Below are 22732 nucleotides of genomic sequence, written 5' to 3' on the forward strand. Positions count from 1 at the left end.
CCACGTAATACATTCCTGAAAATTCTGTTTGGTCTTATTGTCAGGAAGACAAGGCCTGCAAGAACAAAATTTTTGGTTTTCCAACCAGAATCTGAGGAGTCTTAAGAAGTGGGGCAAAGAAGCCCTTGGACCAACTCCAAGGGGCTGACCCAGAGCTGGGCTGGGGCAACTGAATCTCCTACTGGATATACCTTTTAGATATCCTAATTAATTAACCTTATCAAATTATAGAAGTCAGTGGCAATATATAACATAGGTCTACTTTATACTTTATTATTTTAATACTGTTTCAAGTGTTTTTTCTCTTTTGATTATAGGCAACACTTCCAATCCAAACCCTTCAGTTAATATGAGTGGAGTGCACATGAGCATGGACATTACAAACTTCTATACTGAAAGTCAAATTGCACTGAAATCAAGCTGAGCAATTTTAAACCACCCAATGTATCAGAACTTGACATTTTACTTTAAATCCCTCAAAGCTCTCCAGAATGCAAGACTGAAGGCAATAGCCCATGCTACTCAGTCAAGTTTTCAGGTTCACAAAGAATAACCAGCATATTAAGTTAAGATTAAAAAGGAGTAGGCTGGAATATAGTTTCCAAATAGTGGCTTAAATGAAGCAGTGTTTCCCTTCTTGCCCCAATCTTAAACTCCAGATATAAAACTGACACCTGGTCCAACTTTGCAGGAAGCAAAGCAAGCATGCTGAACCCTACTTGTAATAAATTCCCTATTCACTCCTCTTGTTGCTTTCCTTCCCCAAACACAGATGGTTCTCAGGGCTCTCTTGCAAAGCCAACTATCTCAGCCAAAGGGATGAACATTTTATTACTTTGCTTTTTCCTCCAAAAATGTGGTCATGCACATGTGGATCTACATCATGCTCTGCTTACCCTCAGCAGTATCAGAAAACAACAGTTTTCAGACACCATTTAAAGTTGCTTTTTAAAAAATACACACACCTACAACATAAATTGTGCTTACTTTGAGGAAATATGATGACTCCTCAGTAAGTACACAAATAGTACAGCAACAAACACTTGCCAAAGGCCTTTGTGTTTCACTTGAAATGTGACAGCTGTCACTTTCTGCACAGTGAGGAGTTAAACCACACCATTCTCACCTGGAAAGCCTCATGCTCTGACTCAAAAATTGGTATAGGCATAAGGAATCAATTAGCCTGGCAGGCTGGACATTCAGGTCAGGGTTGCTGCATGCTCTTAGCCCAGCTTGGAAAGCATAAGCAGCCCCTCTTCTTAAGCTGTGACAGTGACTAAAAAGCTTCAAACCTTTTTATCATACATTTCAGCCTTTCAGCAGCATTACAATTAAGGTGTTTGCAAAGAAAACCAGACCTTTGAAAGTGTAACACAAGATATATGAAAGCCACACACTTCTAAAGGTCTGGTATGCTAATAATAAATTGTTATTGAAGAAAGAAAGGAAGTTCCTTGTATCTCTTAGTTATTCATGTACTTTTTAAAAAAACAGTTACAAAAAAATCCTTAGTTTAATCAGTGGTTAAATAACTGAAAATCATGAGATGCAATAACAATTTGGAATTAAATTTGGCAATGACACTAAAAGAACAAGTCATATTAAAAAAAAAAAATCTATTAGTGACATTTTAATAGTGTGACTACCCAGAGAAAGTAGCATATATTACATTTATTAAAACTTCTTTCCAGGAGTTACACAGGTACCAAATGGTTCCCTTGTCATTGCTTGCTCTTTTGAGTATATATGTAATTAACTTCCTTGACATGCCCCCATTTCCAATTTTTTTCAGTGCGTCAACTTTATTATTTGTTTGTAGAGCAATAGATGTGAGGTTTACTTACCAGAACACAGACATTTATAATAAATGGTTACTGTTGAGCCAGAGGGAAGTACATATGTAAAAATAAGGAAAACTAACAAAGAAAAAAGGACCTGAAGTCTTTCATCCATGTAAACTAAACAATAGACACATGCAGACATCATTAAGAAATAAATCCTTAGAGGTTACTAAAATAGATTTGAGATTATCCTGCAATATTTGGAGAGTTAACAGGTTTGGGTAAGGGCTTCACAAACACCTGCAGATCTTCAAAAACATTTCTTTTCCTACTGAAATAAAAGAGAGTTACTTCTAACTTAGGGTTTCTAACACAGAAGTGAACAGTCTGCATTAAATCCTGCAAATTTAATGTTGAAGAATGCGGGATACACACATACTACCTATGCAAACTTACTACAAAAGAAGAGTAAAATTCACAGGTTTATCAGTTTGTTTTGATATTCTAAAAAGATGGCATACAGAAACATAGGTATTGGATATCCTAAAGGAAGCTTCACCAGAAAACTACTGCCTTCCCACCCATCAGTTTCCAAGGTTACCTTAAGCTCAGCAACCTGTGAAGAGATGTGCCACATCAGACTTTCACTTAAGAACTTCATGCCATATGGTCCCAGAAGTTCAGAAAGGGCTCTCATTTCTGAGAAAGAAAAGAAACTGTTACACTTAAAATATTTCATCTTCATTTATTTGCAGCCCATCATGTATCTAGTGTTTTATGTGCAAATATATTTTACCCCATAGTATAATTTTAAAGACAAGAATTTGTATGACAGTAAACTGAAGCAGTAGTTACCAACACATAATATACTCATCTCTTTAGCTTAAATGCAATGGTACTTTGACCCAAAACAGGGAAAGTGAGACAAGAGGCAGCATGAATAAAACTAAAATACTACAGAAGGCTAACAATTGTTAACCTTAAGAGTTAGCTGTTATTTCAGTAACAGCTGCTCTGAAAGTTGCTGTTGTTGCAATTACTCAAGCAACACACTAATTGCCCTTCACAAATATGGAGTAGAAGTATCAAAGTTTACCTGATATATCAGAGTATTCCTCAGCATTAAATGTCAATTCATTTTCTGTAGGCAAATTCACAAATGCCTTCATAGCAGGGAAATAGGCTATGTGACCATTGCTGACTTGCCGTAGCAAAGTTTCCAAATACCTTATCAGAAAGGGGAAATGTTTCAGGTGAAAAGGCACACGTTCATGGATACACTCTACAGATGAAGTATAGCTGTGTGACAAGGGACAGCAAAGCCCATACACTGAAGTTTTATTTTCATAGTTCAACTGAAGCCTGCATTTTACTCTATATCTTGTCCCTATAAGAAGTATAAGAAGTTTGCAAACTTCAAGCTGCTTTTAACAGGTACAGAGAGAAGTAAACATGTTGGAAACTTAAAAAATTTTAAATAACTCCATTTCTCCAATTCCAGATTTTTCATTAAACTACAGCAACAAAAAAATCTGCAAAAAATTTGTAACAAGCATTCATAGAATACTTACCAATTTGTGTACAGACTGGTGATGGTTGGCTCACCATGACTATCTAAATGCTGGGTTTGCTGAAGCAGAACATTGTTAAACACTCGTGTAATGTCAATCTGTACGTAATTTTCTATTGACTGGAGGACTGTCATATAGGCTCTTACACTGGTCAACAGCTCTGATGGCTTTGCAATCTCTTGTGTTGCTTGATTATACATAGTCATTCCCACAATAGACCTTTTAGAAACAAAAGGATTGGAAACAAACTCATTTCTTAGGAAAATTCAACAAAGATGCAGCTATACAGATGATTTTATATCCACAGATTTTCAGAGAATCATAGAAGGGACCTTTAAGACCGGATAGTTCAACCTCTCCTGCCATGGGCAGGGACACTTTCCACTAGACCTGGCTGCTCAAGAACTCCATTCAACCTGGCCTGAAACATTTTCAAGCATGGAAAATATTAATTTTATTTGAATACTTGTCAAATCCACAAGTATAAAACTCTGATCAGTGCACATACTACACCAGCACTTTTAAAAACTGTTTTGGATTCCAAAGACAACTGCATCTGTAGTTTCAGTAAAAATTTCATGAGACTAAGAATACTCACCGAGCACTTCAATATATACATAAAGTAAATAAACAGAAATCCTATTATGAAAAGTACATCTCCCTTTAGCTAACACAGTGTTCTCTATCTTTAATCAAGGAGGCAAGAAATGGCAGGACATACTTTAATTTGTTCAAACTCTCACTATAAATAAAACCAGGCTTCTAATAACAGATGTCCATAGGCTAGCTTTCAAGCTAAAGCAGAACTGTACAAAGGGCTGTATATTCCATTTTAGCATACAGGACATGGACCTTACCCAGGATGTCAATGGAACCGGGTCCTCAAACAAACTCTATCAGGGGATCCTTAAGTCTTAGCAAACAAATACTTGTTGTAGTGCTTATTTTAGGTTTACAGTGGTCTCAGACTTTAAGAGCTAAGCTTTTAAGTAATATACACTTTTCAAAGACAGAACAGCAATTAAAAAAAAAAAATCTGCACATCACGACCTTCATCGCAGGTGAACGGGATGAGTTATTCTGGAGGAGAACATCATATTATTTAGACTAACTTTTTTGTTGTTGCTTGGACAACAAATGTTGCTATGTAAATAAGTATTTTCAATAGTTTGCCTCTGAGGCAGTCTCTTATTTTAAAATAAATTCAAAATTGATACAATAACAAGATTAAGCAGCATAATAATAAGCTCCAGTCCAATCACACATGACAAAGAGGAGCTTAAAACAGTGAAGAAATCCCTAACAGTGAGACACTAACATTGTCCTTTAAGGAACACTGCAAGCCTCTAAAAGAAATGCCACTTGAAGGCTTGAAAAATAATTATAAATTGAATATCTATTCTGCTTAACTAATAAATTTAATTTCTTTCATGAAGCAAGAAAAATGAAAGCAGTCTCTGAAAATAATGTGCCTGTTGCTGCAGCCCCAATCCACAAGCTGATCTCTCCCAAAATTAAAATAAGCACAAATGACCAACATCAGTCTAAGATCATAAACCTGAAGAGATGGCTTCTTAAAATGTCATGCAGTTATCTTCATTTCTCTGCCACCTTATGTTACTGATGGAATGCTCCAGTGACCTAATACATCTTGATGATTAAACTGATTAAGCTTTATACCCTGTTTGAAATATATAACCAGTAATCTTTGGTATAAATCAGTAGGATAGCTGTCTGGTTTAATTTGAAGTCCTCTGCATAATTTGCCTATTTCTGTAAAAAATTATGGGAAGATCAAGGTAAGAACAGACAGGAATATCAAACCTCAACACCTAAAAAAAAAGTAACTGCACATTTTCTCAGTTGGCTTTGTCAGATCTTGACTTCTGATTTTTAGACTCCTTTCAGCAAGGCAGTGGATTCAAATACTTGAAAACACTCCAGAACTGTGCAAAAGAATGGTGGGAATGTATGTCTTCATACATTCCTGAAAAACAGCCATTAGCAGTTCCTACAAAATCCATAGGATTGGCAATGCAGGATCTGGCTGTTAAATAGATGATATGGATTTCAACACATTTTATTTTGAAACAGGAATTGACTATTATGTATGTCTGCACATGTAACTTAATCATCATTTAGTTGGGATTCTACTCACAGTTTTCACAATCCACCTCTTAAACCTAATTTCATGTAGTAAGTACACAATATTTTCAACATAAACTAGCAAAAGCTTATCTTGTGCATCAATGCTTCTAACTCTACAATATTTCTTACTTGGTAAAGCGGATTTCCAGGTGAGATGTCAAATATTCTCTTGGGGTAAATGTGTGCTCCCAAACCACCATGTTTGGTACATAATTGATTGAGAAGCAGAGCTCAGAAAGTGCAGTATGCAGTTTGTCCAGGCTTTAAGAATAGACAAGAAATTAAGAAAAATATTTAATGTAAGAGAAGTGTACATTATCATGGAAGGCACATACTGAATAATATACTGATAATGCCTCAAAAGCAGGTACAGGTCTAACTCTTCATTATCATGTTCTGCTTTGAGAAACTTTTCTGCTGCAACTGTAGCAAAACCCTTCTCCCCCTTCATCAGTCTGTGAATTTAGGCAATCACATGCTTTCCTTTTTTATCTTTCTTCCTTTTCATACTTTTATCACTCCACCATCCTGACATCTGCTCTCTCCTTACACCTATCTTATTATTAATCTTATGATTTCTACCCTATCATCTCTTACACCCCAAATTGTATTTATTAACCTTTTGTCTGACCTATTCCAGGCAGGTTTTTTGGTTTTGCTTTTGATTTACTGGTGCTTTCAATTTTCTGCAGCCACTAACAAGGAAACCTTCCCCACTTGGTTCAGGCACTGGAGCCACAAACTCCATGTGAGCCACCAGCCTTACAGCAGCAAGAACCTTCTGTCCTTAAGAGTACTAAAGCAAGATAGAACTGAAGATGCCACCCACTCCTTGGACCAACATGCCCTAAGTTGATATAACTATTCAGAAAGCCTAGCTACAGCACAGGGATTCTTTCTGCTCAGGAAAGGAAACAGCCAAGGGGATAAATTCAAGTAACAAACATTCCTATTACCTATGTAACAAAATTCAGTTTCTATACAAGCAAAGCTGTCAAATTTACAGCCAATCAAATTCATTCAAACAAATTAAGCAAGACACATTCCATATGTACAACACATTTTGACTTGAGATTCAAAGTGAAAAGAACAGAAGAAGCAGCCTACTTTGTCACAACCAATCTGTTTTTCCTCATGCTTTCTACTCCTGGTTTCTCCCTTTCAGGTTCTCCTTTCTTTCCAGTCTGTTTTTTTGACTTCTTGTTCACTGCTTGACTGATGGTTTTGGCACAATGTTTTGGCAACAACTAGTAAACAAAAAGAAATAGCCCCTCTAAATTAAAATCCTTTTTTTTAAGCATACTTCATCACACAAATAACACAGTCTTCCTTTGACAAAATTCTAGTATTAAAAATTCTTGCTCCAATCACCTTCAATTTTATAAACAAAAAGTTTACACAAAACACAGAGAAAGCAAACAAAAAATATCCAGAAAATTTACTGAAAAAAATCTCAAAGGAAAATTAAAATACAAAGGAGAATTAAAATTAAAATACAACCATACTCACCTGATCACTCAGTGTACATTGTTCTGTGCAAATGTCTGTGATAAGATTTCGAGCCTGCTTAGCCATTTCATCCAAGAACATGTTACACAAGGAAAGACTACGGTCTCCAATATGATGTCGCTGTTAAAAAAGGAGAAAATGAAGCAGGATTTTCATTTCCCATCACTCCTACAGTACTGCAGAGAATAGTTCATTAATCATATAACTAGGATATGGGAAACAATTAATTAGTCCTCAATAATCTTGACTCTAGGCTATTTTAATTTTTTGGAAGCTATCTGAACCATGAAATTTTCAAAGTCACCATTAAAAATATTTTTTGTAAAAATATTTTCAAATAAGATGGCTGTCACATTTAATTTTGGTCCAAATCTACTTTAACATGTCCAATATTTCAAGGTCTCTCTGAATGTCCTCTTCATTAATATGTGCCAATACTAAGTCTAGGGGGAAAAGAGGATGCAACTCAAGCTATAGAGAAAGCAGTGTTCTTCAGATCACTGAAAAAGTCCATAATAAAGCCCTGCTGCATTAATTTTTGGATTCTGTTCCTTTGTCACTGGATCTGCACAAGCACAGCCTCTGTCTTGCTGAAATCCTCCTTTCACCACTGATGTTTACTTTCTATCAGCCACACTATGACACACTGTACATAGAACAGCAAAGATTATTTTTCCAAAATTATAATAGTTACCAAGGCATACAATCCAGATATTGAATTTCAAGTTCTGCTGGCTGTGACAAAATGTGCTTGCTGCAGCTGAATGCACAGTCATTAGTGTCTAGTGAGCTTTGGCTACTGATTTCTTACTGTTACTACAATTGTTCTCAAAGATGTCTCTTGTCCTGAAGAGTCAAGCTTTCCTGGAAACTTTTTAATGCTTGTTTAATATAAATAGCATTGGCAGCTATTTAAAGCAAAGCATACAAGAAAAATATCTATATAGATGTATATTGTAATGAAGTTTAGCAGAAAAGAATTTTATGTTTAAATAAGAAAACTCCATATTGTATATATTACAATAAATCTTATTCAACTAATTGTTTCAGATGAGCACTACTAGGAATGAAATAACATTTTCATGAGCACTACATAAAAATGGCAAAGTTAACTCCCAGACTAATTCCAAAGTCAATTAACATACAGGAAACGTACTAAAGGATTTATATTCTTACAACAAAAATAGAAAGAATTTCCTCAGATTCAAACTGCTTCCTTTAACCAAGAGTCCATTTCTTCAAGGAACATAGTATTTTTTCAATTCTAACTCTAACCAGCAAGGTTTCCATTACCCAGTTCTGACCAAAGCAAATGCTTGAATGATACTGTGTATCACCTATTTTTTTGTCTTCTTACTGAACAAAACTGCAACAAGCCATACAAAACCCCCAACTTCCTATTCCCTTCTCCCAAATATGAGTTTATGAACCATTTAACAGGAAAACTGTTGCTTCTAAGTTTTAATAGGCATATGGGATTTATTAGCATATAAGCCTGAAAAGTCATTAATTTTTGTACCCTAGCTAATCCCTCTTGAAAGGAAAGATGCAAATGCTTTCTCACTTGAGAAAAGGATTTAGAGATTTACGCAAGAAGATTCATGTAACAAGGTATCCACTTGTTTTACCTCCATTTTTACATTTTTAGCACTCTCCTCCCTCAAATATTAGATTTCCATAACACTTTCACTTTCTTGCAGTGTTCAAACTCTTGTTCAAAATATGTTGAATAAGAGATGAAAATAATTAAAATTTAAAAATTACCTCTTCAGGGCACAGTTCATGGGTGCAGCTCATAAAGTGAGTACAGAGCAGTGGGAATGCAATTGAGTATCTTGATTGAGAGGGAAGCTCCAAACACTGCTGAAACATCTTCTCAAAAGCACGACTATAAAAACTGAACAAAATTAATCAGTTATTAATCAGACATTTAAATATATATTTTTCTGCAAATAAGGCTTACTTTACAAACAAAATGTGGCCATAAACACTTTTTGTATACCAAAAACTGCCACACTTTTTCATCATTTTTGTTTGATTTCTGCATTCATTTCTAATGCATTTTACATGAAAATCTATTTTACATTATTATTATCATTATCATATTTTTATTCTGTAAAATAAAAACTTGCTGTAAAAACTTGAACTTTTTGCCAAAAACATATTAAGGAAAATCTGCAAAGGATTCCTGATCAATTATATGACTGCTTGGAGAATATCTCTGACAGATGTCCATAAATACCTTTTTCAAACCAATTCTGCTAGAAACCAGAAATTCCAGCAGATTCTTCCACTGGCCTGTCTCCCTACAAAGTGTGCTAGGACTTGCAAGGACAAATAAAAAAAAATAGTAAAAAACTTGCACAGTCAGGTTAGTAGCATACCAAAAGATGGAAAGATCTGAGGTTTCAACCAACATCTCCACCAAGGAATCTACCATTTTTGTGTGGAAAATTATTGTGTTCATCATTTTTCCCAGTTCTCTGTGGTCCGCAAGACCAAGCGAAGCTTTAGAAACGCTGGTGTAGGCCTGGAAAGACAATACCATAAATAATATATACATATACAATAACAAAGATATATCTGCTTTTTTTATATGTTATATTTGCTTTTAATTTGCTTTTGTGCAAATTCCATTGCTATTGCTCAATAACAATGTGAAATACTGTCTGCACTATGCACACGACACCTGCATAATTAAATGCAGGGATTCTTCTCTTTCCACTAGAGCTTAAAAAAAGCAAACTGCCTTTCAGTGAAGTCTCTAAACAACCACTGAGTAAGGCACTAACTCACTGATAAACTACAGAACGAATGTATTGGCAAAATACAAACTTGTAAGCTCTCCCTTACCAGTTAGGCTGAATCACACTCTGCACACCCACCAAACAGCTCAGCCTCAACACTTTCTATTTCTGTACTGTTATAAATGCCCCAAGGGATGATTTGTAAAAAGTACCCAAAGCAGATAAAGTTATATCATAACATAGCAAATTATCTGTGAAAGTATTTGTTTGATTTTAAGAGTAGATTATTTTTAGTTAGCCTGTCACCCACTTGCAGTGTGAGAGTAATCTAGAACAGTAGTAATCTATGAAACATTTTAGTTTTAAGTTAGTGAAATGTCATACATATTTACCAATTCTTACCTGCAATCTAAACCAATCTAACCTCATTCCTCTGAAGTCAAATACCTCTCCATCTTCAACTGCATCAGGGGAAAATATAGAACAGAAAACCCTTAGAAAATGATAACAAACTCAAATATACTAGATCAGATCTTCTAAAAACCCCAAAGTAGTAAAGATTTATTTGGGTAACAAACCACATGTTTTTACCAAGAACTTTGATCCAGTACAATTGCAGCAAAAGGAATTAAAATATCAAGATGAAAATATGTGCAATACATTTTCTATATTAAAAGGTTGGATTACTACCCAATAGCATCCTTTAGAAAAGGGACACCACAAGAAGCAGATACAAAAATGGAAAACAAACAAGGGAACAAATGCAGTTTATCTCCTAGTGATTACATGAAACAAAAGTGATTCCTTTTCAGAGGAATCTGCCAGCCTGTTACCATTTTTCCAATATCACTTAAACTTACCTTGTTTCACACTTAGTGAAGTCATTGTGTTTACAAAAGAGGACATGATGATTGATTCATCCTCTGGGCACACTGAAAGATTCTAAAATAAATGTTGTTGCTATTACTATTATTATTACTTTAAACTTGCTTTATGAAACAATGTCAATATCCATGCCCCATTTATCAGTTATACTCTGAAATGTTCAAGACCCTACAAAAGGTAACTTAATCAATGAATATTTCAAATAGTGCTATTTAATAGCATTGGTTGATGACAAATACCTAGAAAAGATTGCTTCCAAACCAATATCAGCTCAAAATGGGAAAACTTGTCAATAAACATAGTACACCATGTTTTCTGTCCTGTCTGCAAAGAAAACCTGGCTACAGCAGGATGTAAGGAAGCCCACATCAGCATCACTTTACCTCCAAAAAAAACCCCTCTCTCCATTTTTCTTTTAATTAAAAATTCAAATGTATTTTACTAAACATTCAAATTTTACAAAATGCAACATAAATCTTTTTAGTTTTAGCCACTAATAGGACCACACTTCTATTAAATAATGCAATGCAGCAGTTTCTTATAGTTCCAGCAATAACAGATATTGAAACCTAAAGGCTGAAAAAAATCCAAATTACTACTCCATCACTTCTCTAATCTGGTGCTTGACAGATGTTATGAATAAATGGCAACTAAAATTCAAGCCCATTTTATCCCCTTTTTTCAGTTTGGACTCTATCTAGTGGGGTCACGAGGGAATAAAACCAAAGCAATTCAGAAGTTTATAATTTCTTGGTTGGGCTAAATAAGAAAAGGTTTCTATACCTCTTCAGTGACAGCGCCTGTTTCAAACATAAATCTAAACATAACAGTGCTTCATAATATTCATATAAGAATACTGAAGTATATAAATTCATACCATTCATAATGGTATGAAACTGCATCTGGGAGGTTTAAGTTGGGAGTTAGGAAAAGGTTCCTCCCTCAGAGAGTGGTTGGGCACTAAGCAAGATCCCCAGGGCTTGGGTCACAGCCCCAAGGAGCATTTGAACAACACTCTCAGGCACAGGGTGGGATTGTTGAGGTGAACTCTGAAGGGCCAGGAGCTGGACTTTGAGTCCTGTGGGTCCCTTCCAATTTGGGATAATCTGTGATTCTGTACAGAAACCACAAGTACAACTCTAAATCTCAGAATTAAACAGTAAGTTAATTTGCTTTATTCCATGAAGCTCAACAAGATCAACAAACTGGGATGTATTTTATGATGCCATTTTGGACAAAAAGCCCTTGCTCAAATGTGCATTTGAGAACCCAGAATCATGATGTTGCCATACCTGCACGAGCTCATTTAAGACCACTGCATCAAAACCAGAGAGATACTGTACATAATATCTCTGCATCACTGGTCCATATTTTCGTACATGTGCCCTGAGCTCCTCCATGTAGAATATTAGCTCAGCTATGTGCCTACACAAAAAGACAAGGAAAAGCTTACAAATATCACTCAAAATATTAAAACAGATTTCTATCAGTGGGATGCTTCTCAAGGGAATTTTCTCGTGCACTTTGCTTTTAAAACAATTATCAATAGCTAATTTCTGTAAGAAAGTATTTGTCAATGTTGTAGAAAGAGTTTACATAGGTAATTTTCTCTGCAAGGTCAAATCCACTCAACAGGACATAAGTTAGCAGGATATCACCATAGTAATCCTCAAAAATTTATGTAACTATTCAGTTCATTTTCTAAATAAGAAACCCTTCTGTACAGCTCAATTTGAAAAAAATGCTTTTCCCAAAAACTGGTTAAACCTGAAAATACAAGTTTAATAACTGCTTTTCTGGTTTTTTTTCCCAAGCCATGAGGATGGTTAAATACTTGTACAGGTTGTTTCAGAGAGGCTCTGGAACCTCCATCCTTCCTTAGCACCTAAATCCAGTGGAGAGATTCCAAGATTTTCCCATCCAGCTCTACAAATGGCCTTGTGATTGTTATTGTTTAATATCCTGCAGTCTTTCAGTTCAATCTTGTGTCCAATAATATTGAAAATTCTCCTACCTATCCACACTTGTAAGATCTTGTAATCATATTTCTCATTTTCACCATCTGTTTATGGTGACACTAATGCTGTATTACATAATTAAAGCTTAGATGATTTAAAAGGCAGCTTTGCTACCAGAGACATTCTACAAACCAACAAATAAAGCTTTTTGAAAGCTTTCTTGCCTCCTTCATTGATTTGATCAATGCAAAATCAGTGAAGCCATGAAAAAACTTTATTTTTGCCTATTCAAAGTTAAATAAACAAAATATTTTTATTTTATAAATGAATTTTCATTGATGTGCTCCAATTTCTAGGACAGTATTTTTAGTTTTCTGTTTTGATGGGACACTTAATATTACCAAGGAAAATTTTTCTGAATGTTCCCAGCTGCTCCATATGGCCAGTCTTTTCTGAGATTCCACTGCCTTCCAATTTATTTTGTCTGTGAAATTCTAGTAATGAAGGTATTGCACCAAAAATGAACATACTTATCTATGAAATCATCTGCACTCTTCTTTGGCATGTTATCTGCATGACGAAGAAGCCAAATAATTTCATCACGAGCAAAGGATAATGCCATAAATACAAAAAGTGCCTGAAAAACAAAAATTGTTCACAAGCTTATCAATATACACAACAGCTGAATAGTTGGTGCACTCAAGAGGTAACCAGTCTCTAAAAGCCAAGAATTTTAAAAACTTTTAGATTTAAGTAGGTTTTCTCAGAGTGAAGAGTTTTTTCCCGCCAAAGAATATAAATATTGGATTTACCATTAAGAAACACACTGGTTTTTTGCACAAATGCAAACCATAAAAGCTGTCAATTACCTTAGGACCCAACAGGCCTGGCTGATCAGACAAGACAGTGGCAAGTTCTTTGAGTGCAGAACGTAAAAACTTGCGTCTCTCTCTATGCATTGAACCCCTGCATCAAAAGAACATCCATTATCCACTGTGCTACCCACAGAATACTTGATTTTCAGAAGCAGTTAAGATCAAACCAAACATAAGCAGATTATATTATAACAACTTCAAAAGTTCAGAATTTTGAAGAATGTGGTTCAAAAAAACGGCATCCTCATCCCCAACACCATATATTCTGAAAGCATCAATGAATTTAAATCCCAGGTTCTCTGCTCCCTCTCTGTGATGTGCATTTGATTACATTAAAACATTTTTATTTAATCTGCATTCACATTTTGTAATCAGACAAAACAAAACTAATAAATAAACTCAATGCTGCCATCATGATAATTTGAAATATAATCTAAAACTTGGGAAGTTAAATCAGTAGTGACATTAAGCAAATCCAGATTTAAAAGAACAATCAATAAATTATCTCATTTGAAAATACATGACTAATTCAGCACTTGACAAATTCTATTTGTACAATCTTCATGATTTTGTTTTAAGAAAACCAATCCAAATATCTGTCAGAAAAACTTTTTCAGACACTTACGCATGTGAAACAGCAGCTTCTTTGCACTCTCTGATGTCATTAATCCGCTTGTTGTAGCTGCAAAAACCAATCAGATACGGTATAAGAAACAGTATCACATTTTAGAAAGAGCTGAGTGGGACTTGAGAGGAACTACAATGCTACAGCAAACAGGATACAGCAGAAAACCAGCTCCTGAGAAGAGCTAAATGCCGAAACTAGATACCCAAATCAAAAATACTTTCTACTGAAGCGTTCCTGGTGTTTGCTGGTAGAGGTCTCAACTTTGCTTCTGAGTTTTTATATAATGTACTGCAGAAACAGTGGCAGCAAGATGCAATTTTTCAAGCCAACTCCACATTTGTAACATCATTTCCCTTCAGTAAATCGAGATTTGTGGGTGAGATCATTAATCTTACAGACTTGCCATTTTAGAGACTGACTCACCAGGCTTTCAGAACTGAGATAAAAAAAGGTGTGGTTATGAAATCAGGCCCCTAAAACTTATGCATTAAAGAAATAGTCAAGATACCAAGCAACAATGTTTGTGTACCTAAGCAGAACTTATGTGGAGCAGAAGTAATCTGTATGAAACACTTCTTCAAGAAATACGGTGTTTTTAGCAGAGATTCTGAAAGGAGAACAAAAACTTACCCTCTTATGTTTACAAACAAATCTTCTGCAGCTTTGTGAATATGGAACACCTCATCTCGAAACAGAGCCAAGCAAGAGCTGCTTTGAAGTGCAAGTTTCCAAAGATTCAAAGCTGTAGCATCACTATTTAGGATTCCATGGCACAAAATAAATCCAACTTCAAAAGTTCACATTGATGTACGTCACAAATCAGATGCACAAAGACAGTAAGAGAGCAGTGAGAGGATTATGTATTTTGTCTTAAATAGTTTGCATAGATCATTATTAAACTCTTAGTGGATAACATTTTCTAATATATAAAAAATACCTCCTAATTTCTAATGGATGTATTTTTGCAATATTTTTTGTGAAATTAATTACTTTATTCAGATACTATTCGACTATTTTCATCAGAATTACTAAAGCCCTCACTTCCAGTCAAAGTCTGGAACAAACTGATGACACACTATCCCAGCAGCATTGAATTCTAGCTTCACTGCATGTTAGTACAAATGAAATTTAATCAAGCTTTCTAGAATCTTATTTGAATACAACAGCTATTGTACAGTACAGAATGCAAGTAGTCTTTTAAATGTTAACCAGTTTTTTAATACAGCCATGAGTTGTTTCAGAATATTTTACTCACAAATGATCCATTTTTCCATTGCATCCAGAGATAGGTATTCACATGGCATCTGTTAAAAAAAACACAGTAATTTTTGGCACTCTAGTTATAAGTACTTAGCAAAAAGGGACAAACAAAACCTTAAATGCTGATGAATCATAGAAGGATGCTGACCACTAACACTGATTCAGTGTTTCAGCACTTCAGAAACTGAGGGTTAGAATATTAATGGAGTTTCCATGCCCTCCAACACCTTGAACAAATTTTGAGGTTTTTTTTTCAGTCAACATTGCATTTAACAATACTTAAGAATTAAAAGCTTTTGATGGATACTAATCATGACTTGACAGCAGTTAAAGCTTCAGTTTTTTTTCAGAAAGAGAATCATTCATATCACAGCTGAGGCAGCAAGTGCAAACACAAGTTTTACAGGAAGGACCAGTTCTGATTTCCAGTCTCCTGGCATGCAAACACCTGAGAAGGTATACAGGATTCCTCCCCTCTACAACTGCAGAAGTTAACATTGCTTCCCTTCATCTTCTGGTCAACAAATTACTAAAACTGAAGGTATGAGTTAATGTAACAAACTTTACTTAATGAGAGAAAACTTTTCCCCTGTACTAATCAGCCTATTCACTTCTCTGATTAAAAGTCACATAGAGGTAATCCAACAGACAACTATTTTAAAGAAAACCTTAGTTAACTGTATCACAGAATGTAAATTAGAAGACCATACTGTGTCAGACTGTGCAGGATTAAGCATTGTACTGGGGGCACTGATGAGGCTCAGTAGTTGTGCGTTTCTCCACTGGTCAGCTGAGAGGTTTCGTCGAGGATAGACCATCTGGAGTGAAATCAGAGCATCTGAAAGGGACTAGAAAGAAGGCTGATGATTAGTTTGAATGGCTAGTACTATTTCATCAGAGCTGTTTGCTCACCATTATTACTAACAATCATCAAAACATTTTAGTGAGCTACTTTTGAAATTAAACATAAGGTTAGACCTCATCTAGTTTATTTAACATATAAAAGACTATTCCAGGCTAGAGGAAGGATGCAAAGAAGCAAGAGTTTGGTTTCTATTATTTTTAGTCAGTTACAAAATTCTGAGTTCAGAATAAGAGGCCATGGGAAAAAACCAATAAGGCACAAAAGCCCTCTCACATACAACTGGAAGTTGTTCATTATTTATTCAAGCATCCCAGTTGTTGTATGTACTGCCACTTCGTTTATGTCTTTCCCTATGGTAGCAAATTATAATTGTTTTGAACAGATAATGTCTGCAGGAATATCTTTGTAGCGAAGTAAGCTTATCCAAGCAAGTCTTTTCCCTGACTTTTGTACCAATACTGGTGGCTTGAATGAATCCTCAGGGAGCCAGATCTGAGCAGTGTCAGAGCAGAGATGATCACTCAGGCAAAAAAAAAAACAAGTCATCTGCCAAAGCTAATGGAAAGGACTAAACAATAACTGCCTGCTTTGCTATAAAGCAGTGGGATTACAGAATGACAACTTAAGTGTGCAGTTCCACAAGAGCACAACCCAAGAATGTGTTTCTGTAGTGTGGCACCTGAAAAGATCCCTGAGCCAAATTTGTACTTCTAGTACAAAATAAGCACAAGAGCAAAAAATCACACTGAAAGGTATCTTTGCAAATATTTCAATGTAAGGGACTGATCCACTATTAAATACCAGAGCATAAACAAAGATAATCCTGAGAAGTAAAGCATCTTTGCTAAAATGAGCACCAGAAAAGATTACTAGTAAATGAGATCCCTAGCTAAGTATGTCTTAACAAGACAGCAATCATGGAAAGTGTAACAGCAGTAAGATTACAGACAAGTTAGAAGTATTGGAAACTATTTCACTTCAGAGCACTTAGGAAAGCAGCTGAAAAACTCTGAACTTCTAGTGACAATACTGAAAAGTTTAAGGAAATAGAGAAAAATCTCAAGAAAACTAGAGAAGGAAAACACAACCAGTACCTAAACTTCAAAATAGGTAAAGAAAAACCCAAACCTTAAAAACTTTCAACTCTAGTAACTTAGAATTTAACTTAAGCTACTGCCAAAGATTCCAAAGTAAATTGTAAAAAAAAAAGTATTCTTACATGAAAATACAGCCTAGATAAAACATCACGGAACTGCAACACAATTGTGTAAGAACAGAAACTTAGAAACATCTGTACAGAAAGGACTGAAGGAATTGAGCTGCTTTAACTCAGTGAAGGCAACTCAGCAGAGTATCAGCTTTTGAGGACAGGAGCTACTGTTAAAGAGGCAGTGATGATCTCCAGGATTCCCAGTTTAAGGAAAATCCAAAGCAAAACCCTTCAGGCTGCAAAACAGAAAGTCACATTCATCTAGGACGGCAACCCAGCAAAACAACCAACTTCACAGAAACATTAATTTCAAGATACAGGCCTACACAAAACACAGAAATAGCTATTCTCAGATGATGCACAACTGATTTTTAATAAATTTCTAATCCTTAATGAATAAAATGGCACCTTTCTAATGGGTCTTATCATTCTGTATTTCTGCAGGTTATGCTTTTTAGTAGAGTATCAACCCCCAGCCCTAGACATTCAATGTAAGCAGAAATCTTATGTAAAATTTATACCACATGGCCTTCAACAAAAACTCTTGCATATTTACTTTTTATCTCTGTTTCTCCCAATTAAGGTTACTGCATGCCTGTGAAAAGCAGTTACTTACTTTACTGTGAGGTACAAATTCCTCCATCATTTTCTTTAAAGGGTTTTCATAATCCACAATCATCTGGCCAAGGCGTGGATATTCTCTGTCACTAAAAGCAACAACAAACAATTCACTGAGCTGTAGCCATTACTATCATTAACATTATACACATCTTTTATCCAATAAATTTTTTACCTTGCTCCATGTGTCATTTCATGGGCATAGTTATATAATCCAATGATAGCCTTCCTTTCTTCAATTCGGGACAGCAGGATCATTAGTGTTGTGTAGGTTATAATCAAATCTAGGTAATTCTTTGTTAAATCAAAGTTTACAGTCTAGGAATGAAAACCAGTAAATTAGCATTTAAAAACTTTTAGAAACAAGCACAAAACATTTTTCCTTACATTTCCACCAATTTTCAGCATTTTTAAATATCCATTGTAACAAAGTTCTTGTCCTGGTGGCATACGAGTCTGTATAACCTTAACCTTATTCATTCAGATTCCCAGAACTGTTTGCACTCATGAAAGCAATGCATCCAAACAAATCCTTCCAGGCTAAAGTGTCACAGATTACCTAACAGATAGGAAAACTTTTCTTGTTTACTAAGCAGTCAGCACTGCTGTGCCTATGAACTTTATTTTAATAACACCCTGATGTAAAAAATTAGTACCTATCCCACTGGCCTTGTAACATCATTCCACAGAATATATACTTCTTCCTTTTTCATATTATGAATCTAAGTTGGCCAAATTTAGAATAATGACAAACCAACAAGGTGACATTAAAAACATTAAGAAAGTTGAAACCAACAGGAAAAGGTGTTGGAGGTTTTCTATGGGGGACTTTTTTTCTATGTCTGTTTTTTGTTGGTTTTGCGGGGGGAGTGGTGGTTTTGTTTTAAATATAAGACTTTTAGATGCTTTTGTAGTTGCTTTAGTCAACTCCAAAAGTGACCTCCTCACATAGCTTAGGTGGACACCAGTAACAGTCTTGTCTTGTGAATCTCACAAGGCATATGCATACATATGACTATGAATTAACCTGCAGATGCAATAAATCAAAATATACAGAAAAATGTTTGTGTCTGGTAACAATACTGTTACTACTGTCCATAAAAAGCCTACTGAGAAAGGTCTCTCTATCATGAAAGTTAAAAATCTGAACCCTACATTTTTTTTATTCCTCTTGCATTTGTAACTGGAAATGTGATGTTTCTTAGACAAACAAAAGCAAGTCCTTCTCCCCACATGACACTGAATAGAAGAATTTTTGAAAGTTTAAACCAAGAAACTTACAATATCAAAGAAGACTTGGCATACATCAATAGTGTTTAGCAGCTCACAGACATGGTCCTTGAAAAATAAAGGAATAACTTTAGTTTAAAAAGATATAATTAAATCACATTACTACAATTAGTGATGAAGCTTAATTTTTCTTTTTTATTCAAAGAACAGAGCTTCAAGTTCATTCATTGTACAGTGTTATTTCATGAATAAAATTACAGAAACAAAATGTGACAGAACAACTTAAACATTTGTAATACTTTACCTTAAATTCCATAACATCAACAAACGTGAAGTAGTATAATGCCAGGTTCTTCAAAATCTCTGATTTTTCTTTCTGGAGCTGAGCAAGCTGTTGCTAAAAGAGAAACATAAACATGCACACTGTTCTTAGAAGATCTTGAGAAGACTGCTGAAAAGTAATACCTGTGAAGCGCAGAGTAACCACCAGGCTATGCAAAGAAGCTGCAATGGTTTTCTAAGACTGAGGTTCTGTGAGTGTCAAATACACACAGAGTTCTCAGCACTGATCATTTTAACAGCTGCCAACTACGTTTTGAAGATAAAAGTTACATTAGTACACATTAGTACCAGAGTCATGTTGTTTAGCTCAGCTAGAGATGAAAATGGTAGTTAGGAAAAGTGTTATGTTATCATATGTATAATTTGCAAAAGCAGAACAGTACATGAGCACAAATCAGTATGCCAAAACCAAAATAATTATGTTACTTGAGGTGGAAGAAAATAAGGTGGCAGGTTACAAACTTTACTACAGAAAAACATTATGCTTTGAAATTCTGAACTTACCAAAAAGAATATCCAGGCAAAGCCACGTTAAGCATGCAAAATAAAATGTAGATACAAACATAAAATACAGTAACGGTTCTTTGACCAGTTCCATATAAACACAATAATACATTCAAACAAAAGCAACAAAATAAAGAAACATAAAAGAAGCAAAACACTGGCATTAGACACTTGTGGATACAATGGAAGAGGCAAACGTGAATACAAAGGTAAAATAATTCACATGGATTTATTTTTTTATATATTTTAAACAGACAATGAAATACATTTATTTTTAAAGATTTTCTGAAGGAACCTGATTGATCACTTAGACAATTAAGAACACAAAAAAGCAGCTATTAGTGAACAGCCATTCTGTTTAACTATGTATGACAGTCTCACAGCATTGCAAACATCCAAATTTTTAACTGGCAATATCCAGCTACAAATTATGTCTCCTTCCTGATACAAGAATTGAAATGAGTTAAAGCAGTCACAATAGGAAAAAGTGCCCTCCAAAAATCTGCAAGATTTTAAATTAAAGATGATCAAGTTAAATAATATCTTTTTCTCAACAAGAGAAATCAATTATAAGACAGAATAAAAAGTTGCTTCAAATCAATTAGCTTATTTTCATGAGAGGTTAAGAACTGAGTATGCTTCTTCAGCTCACTGTCTTTTATAAAGCTGTGCTCTGTATTCTCAGTTTTATGTAAAACATCAAAATTCCTTAAATTTGTAAAACAAACTGCCTGGATCACAACTAGGTATCATATGTAAAATAAGTTTTGCTTCTCTCCTCTGAATTTTTAGAGGTGATGATGATCTTTTAGAAGTCTGGTAACACTTTCATTGGCAGACAGGAATAGAGCGTTATGAGCAAATCAGAATGGCTACATAATAAAATACTCCTGCCTACTCTTAAACTACTGCAGAGGACTGGACTTTAATGCCTGCCCATATATTATTTAAGTCTCTTCACACAGGCATCAGCCAAACCTTAATTGAAAGAGGTGCAAGTGTTTCTTTTGTAACTTGCCCTGATACACCTCATGCACCATTATTTCCACTTAATCTGCTGCTGCACAAAAATCTGTTTTCAAATTCCATGACTTGTATTTTGATGCTCAGCATGAGGATTAAAGCTATACTTTTCCAGTATATAGCTTTAACTTCCACTGCCTTGAGCTCAGAGAATGAAGCATGCAGCATCATCACACACAGACTCCAGAGCTCCAGTAAGTCTGTGCAGCTCCAGCACACCTTCAGACCACTTGGAACCACTCCAGATGAAAAGTCTGCTTTGTATTTTCAGGACTCTTCACCAGTCAACACAATGAAAATTCAGTTAAGATATGTGGTTGTCATTTTGCACCCTGGCCCGAGCACTTCAAGAATTTTTGCCACTTTGTAGAAGACAAAGCAGGAATTAAGAGGATTTTTTCTTTGCAACTAATACAAGTGTGAACAAGATGAATCTGAAAAGTCCTTTCAAGAATTTTCAGGAAGAGACAACAGGGTGTGATCCACAAGTAAGATTATTTCTAGTGCAGAGAAAAAACAAAACCAAAACTGCACATCCCCTTAACAATATTTTTTCCCCTGCAATCCTAACTCAGTGTAAGCAAGGTGCAATGCTAAAGGAGACTCAAGATCTGTACACTACCTATTTTTGGTATAATAAATACCAATTAATGCTCACTCCTGCAGCACATTCAATTTCAAGCCATAATATGTGAAATGGGGAGATATGGCAAAAAGGTAGATGGTGCTGGAAACCCTGATCACAAAAGAAATAATAAATTTTCAAAACTTCTGTGAAGCTGTACAGAGTATAGGGAGGGATTTGCCACACTCAGCTAAGGATTATGCAACCACTGCTGTGCATTCTTACCTTGTTACCAATACTCCCAGAAATATTTACACTTAAGTGATGCTAAAACTTTCCTAGAGTTAAGATGACGATTCTTTGAACCCTGAGTGATGAAGGGGTCAGTAAACTTTTATTTAAAATAGCAATACCAAAATAAAACATAAACTGACTGTTATATCAGTATGGAACAAAAAGTTCAATTTATAGAGCACAGCCTGATCTGTGATGTTTAGAATAACAGCTTACAAGCATGCAGTGTCTTGGGTGTTTATTTGCTTTTTTTATCACTCAAGAATGTGGGTGTAGCTGTTTGCACAACCACAGCATTAAAATTTTCCATTACTAATTTCCAAACATCTGTTTAGAAGTTGCTGATGTTATATTAATCTGTACTTGAGTTGAGGCTTTTTTCCTTAGCCTGCAATTCATTATTGAAAATTTTCAATAACCAACAATAGTAAGTATATCCTAAAATAGGATACACTGAAGAAATAATTCCTTAAACATCAAAATATTATTTTTACTATAGCTGACTATGCCTTGTAGACTGGCTAGCTGTAAGTGGTTTATTTATTCTTAGAGAATCTGAAGCACAAATTATACCAATAGTATTTTTGTTGAATGAGGTGAATTAGATTTAAGACCTATGAAAACCTGTAAAAATTTCAGTATAACATGGCAAGATGAAAAAAATCTCAAATAATTAACCAGAGATTGTGTCCATTAAAAAAATAACACATCTCTGATCA

The 22732-nt window shown here is 35.0% G+C and overlaps 1 protein-coding gene across 2 annotated transcripts in view; it reads right to left on the bottom strand.

The window, feature by feature from the left end:
* NCKAP1 (NCK associated protein 1) overlaps nt 1-22732 on the bottom strand; it is a 54511-nt gene that overhangs the window by 13309 nt on the left and 18470 nt on the right. Inside the window, exons 3-23 of one of the 2 annotated variants that reach the window (XM_056496137.1) lie at nt 19590-19676; nt 19337-19393; nt 18231-18373; nt 18054-18144; nt 16073-16210; nt 15358-15406; nt 14733-14889; nt 14100-14156; nt 13469-13565; nt 13130-13236; nt 11934-12066; nt 10617-10698; nt 10159-10217; nt 9394-9539; nt 8774-8906; nt 7010-7129; nt 6608-6747; nt 5630-5761; nt 3353-3571; nt 2878-3008; nt 2383-2480 (exon numbers count right to left, since the gene is read on the bottom strand). In XM_056496137.1, the coding sequence (XP_056352112.1) occupies nt 2383-2480; nt 2878-3008; nt 3353-3571; nt 5630-5761; nt 6608-6747; nt 7010-7129; nt 8774-8906; nt 9394-9539; nt 10159-10217; nt 10617-10698; nt 11934-12066; nt 13130-13236; nt 13469-13565; nt 14100-14156; nt 14733-14889; nt 15358-15406; nt 16073-16210; nt 18054-18144; nt 18231-18373; nt 19337-19393; nt 19590-19676 (2376 nt within the window). Of the gene's footprint in view, nt 1-2382; nt 2481-2877; nt 3009-3352; nt 3572-5629; nt 5762-6607; nt 6748-7009; nt 7130-8773; nt 8907-9393; nt 9540-10158; nt 10218-10616; nt 10699-11933; nt 12067-13129; nt 13237-13468; nt 13566-14099; nt 14157-14732; nt 14890-15357; nt 15407-16072; nt 16211-18053; nt 18145-18230; nt 18374-19336; nt 19394-19589; nt 19683-22732 lie in introns of both variants that reach the window. The other variant, XM_056496136.1, reaches the window with a different exon arrangement.

This window comes from Oenanthe melanoleuca, chromosome 7 (assembly GCF_029582105.1).
Source record: "Oenanthe melanoleuca isolate GR-GAL-2019-014 chromosome 7, OMel1.0, whole genome shotgun sequence".
Lineage (NCBI taxonomy): Eukaryota > Metazoa > Chordata > Aves > Passeriformes > Muscicapidae > Oenanthe > Oenanthe melanoleuca.